We start from the raw sequence: 2456 nt of genomic DNA, 5'->3' as shown, positions 1-2456 counted from the left end.
TAAAAGTTCACAGAATCATCGTAATTAATGAGTTATTAATGATTTTTCACGGACCGACTTGGTTTAGCCCGTGGTTGGTCGAGCTTGGGTGCCCTCAGCCAATAGGAAGCGTTCTCTCTCTATCCTTCTCGCACACTAGTGCTTTCCTTGTCTAATACCTCTGTTTATATCATGTTTTCCTATTAAAAAATCGTAGTTCACGTCACCAGACGCGAGATGGCGTTACTCTCGCCCGCCAATTTTTCTGTCCTTGTCTATCCCTATTGCTTTCCTTGTCTAACACACGGTACTTTCGCTATCCTTATCTACACCTATTTCTTTCCGTATCTAATTCATTTCTTTAATGCTATGCTTATCGAACCGTATTTCTTTCCTTTTCTTATTTATTTCTGTATTGCTAAATACATGAACGAGTTATTTTTTATAGTAAGCACGACAAAATACTATATTGGATTGTGTGGGTAGAACTGTTCACGATCTTTTAACAGCAATAGAACGCGCGCATTTATGAATCATCTACGAATAAACAATTACGTTACTTTCTTATTTGTAATTTTGTACTTACGTTAAATTGTAATTCCAACCACAACTAAATAATGTAATTTTGTCCTATGATAAATCGATAACGTTGGAAGCAACATGAAAATGGTAAGGGTCTTCTCGGCTCCCGTGCCGTGAACACGAAGTCCCATAAGATGTTAGATCTATCCTGTACATCTGTGATGATATTTAAAATATCATTCCACTATTCAAAAATATAAATTTTGCAGGGGACATATCTATTTTATTTTTGAAGTTATTCGTTAAAAAAATCGTCCAAGATAAGTCAAAGTTGAAATACTAACTTTATTTCCTCAAATTAATATGTACATGTATAGGAGAGCAAGGCGACCAAGTAATCTTTAAAGTTTGCTGTTCTTTTATCTGCATGCTACATTATTAAAGTGTGGAAGCTTGTATTTGAAAATTGATAAGTACAATTTCGTTGGTAATGATTATCGGTAACCAAAACAAAATTTTAATCATTTACATTGTATTTAAGCAAAATGTTTAAAAATTAATATTTATCACTTCGCTCGTTTGAGAAATAAAAACCCAAATTTAGGAAAATGTATTTACTACAATAATAAAACAGGTTTATTATATAACAATGTTGTGTTACCTTATGGCATCGCTTTTCGATATTGCGATATTAATTAATTAACTAATATATTGCCTAAAAATTCACGGACTGACGAGATTATTAAAAATGACGAAGGGACTATTCTAAAATTATTTCACGCCATACATTCATGAGATTAATTAAAAATCTCACTTGGAACATACACTCAATTTAAATCTCACGCGTACTTATAAAATGGTGGGGAGATCTTATACTATATGAGTGAAATTGTATTGTATTTACATATTTACATGATGGAAAATCATGCACCGAAATTATACAATCGACGAAAGACCATAGACAAAATATGTATTTACAAGCGATCCTTTCAGCTATTACTATATAGCTGATTGCATCTTATTCCATATATGCATTACATCCTATTCATGCATACTGCCGTCAAGCAACTTCCTTTGCTTTATCCTTTTTCGAATGTTTCCGTGGAAGAAGGATCACCAATAACGCCGATACTAAAAATATAAATATTATTTATAAGAAACAAAAGACGTTAAATTGCACATACTAAAGTATTGTATTATTAACTGTTCAACGCATAAAATAGCTATTCATAAACATCATTCTTTTTAAAAAGAATGTTTAACATAGTGTGCTTAACATTGCAGAAATTACTACAGAAAATTGAAACACGATTAACCTATTATGATTATACCATTTATATATATATTAGTTTTTTATATGACATATGAATTACGTCATAACATTATTTTGTGATTTGTACGAAACATTTCTTAAAATTTTACCTAACGAAGCAGAGCCAATCATAACAAAGGGACCCAGGCAAGATAAATTGAACAAAACTGGGAACAGTAAATTCCCTAGGACAGCACCAATTCTGCCAACCATCATAGTCAAGCTAACTGCCATAGTCCTGAAGAAAAGTATTAAATTATGAATGATAGTGTAAGTACGATACATTTGAGATGAATTCAAATTTTCTATACCTTAAGCATGTTGGAAAATTGTCGACAATGACGTTTACAACACAGGCACCGGCTATACTCGACATAGCTACGAAAACTGAGCATAACCCGAGGATACTATTGGCGCTTTCAGCCCAATAAAGAGAAGCGCAACAGGCAGCTGCTACAGTGAAGCACGTTGCTGAAAAATGCAAATTACTAATTGTGAATTTTGATTGGTATTTCACCAAAATGTACTTTTGCTTAATTTCAAAATCTTTCCATTTTATTAGATCTGTTTACTTATATTTGAATTCATATTTTTTTCAGTTTCTTCAAAAAAAAAAAAAAAAAAGAAAAATAGATCATTAGAA

The 2456-nt window shown here is 31.9% G+C and overlaps 1 protein-coding gene across 1 annotated transcript in view; it reads right to left on the bottom strand.

Moving 5' to 3' along the window:
* Nucleotides 1–1561: 1561 nt before the first annotated feature.
* Nucleotides 1562–2456, bottom strand: part of LOC108572703 (synaptic vesicle glycoprotein 2C-like) — a 16971-nt gene continuing 16076 nt past the window's right edge. The window contains 3 exon segments of the mRNA XM_017934975.1: nt 1562–1632; nt 1924–2051; nt 2125–2345. Coding sequence (XP_017790464.1) covers nt 1562–1632; nt 1924–2051; nt 2125–2345 — 420 coding nt within the window.

This window comes from Habropoda laboriosa, unplaced genomic scaffold (genome assembly GCF_001263275.1).
Source record: "Habropoda laboriosa isolate 0110345459 unplaced genomic scaffold, ASM126327v1 scaffold22, whole genome shotgun sequence".
Lineage (NCBI taxonomy): Eukaryota > Metazoa > Arthropoda > Insecta > Hymenoptera > Apidae > Habropoda > Habropoda laboriosa.
Note: the sequence above shows the minus strand (reverse complement) of the source record. Positions and strands in the feature narration are given on the sequence as shown.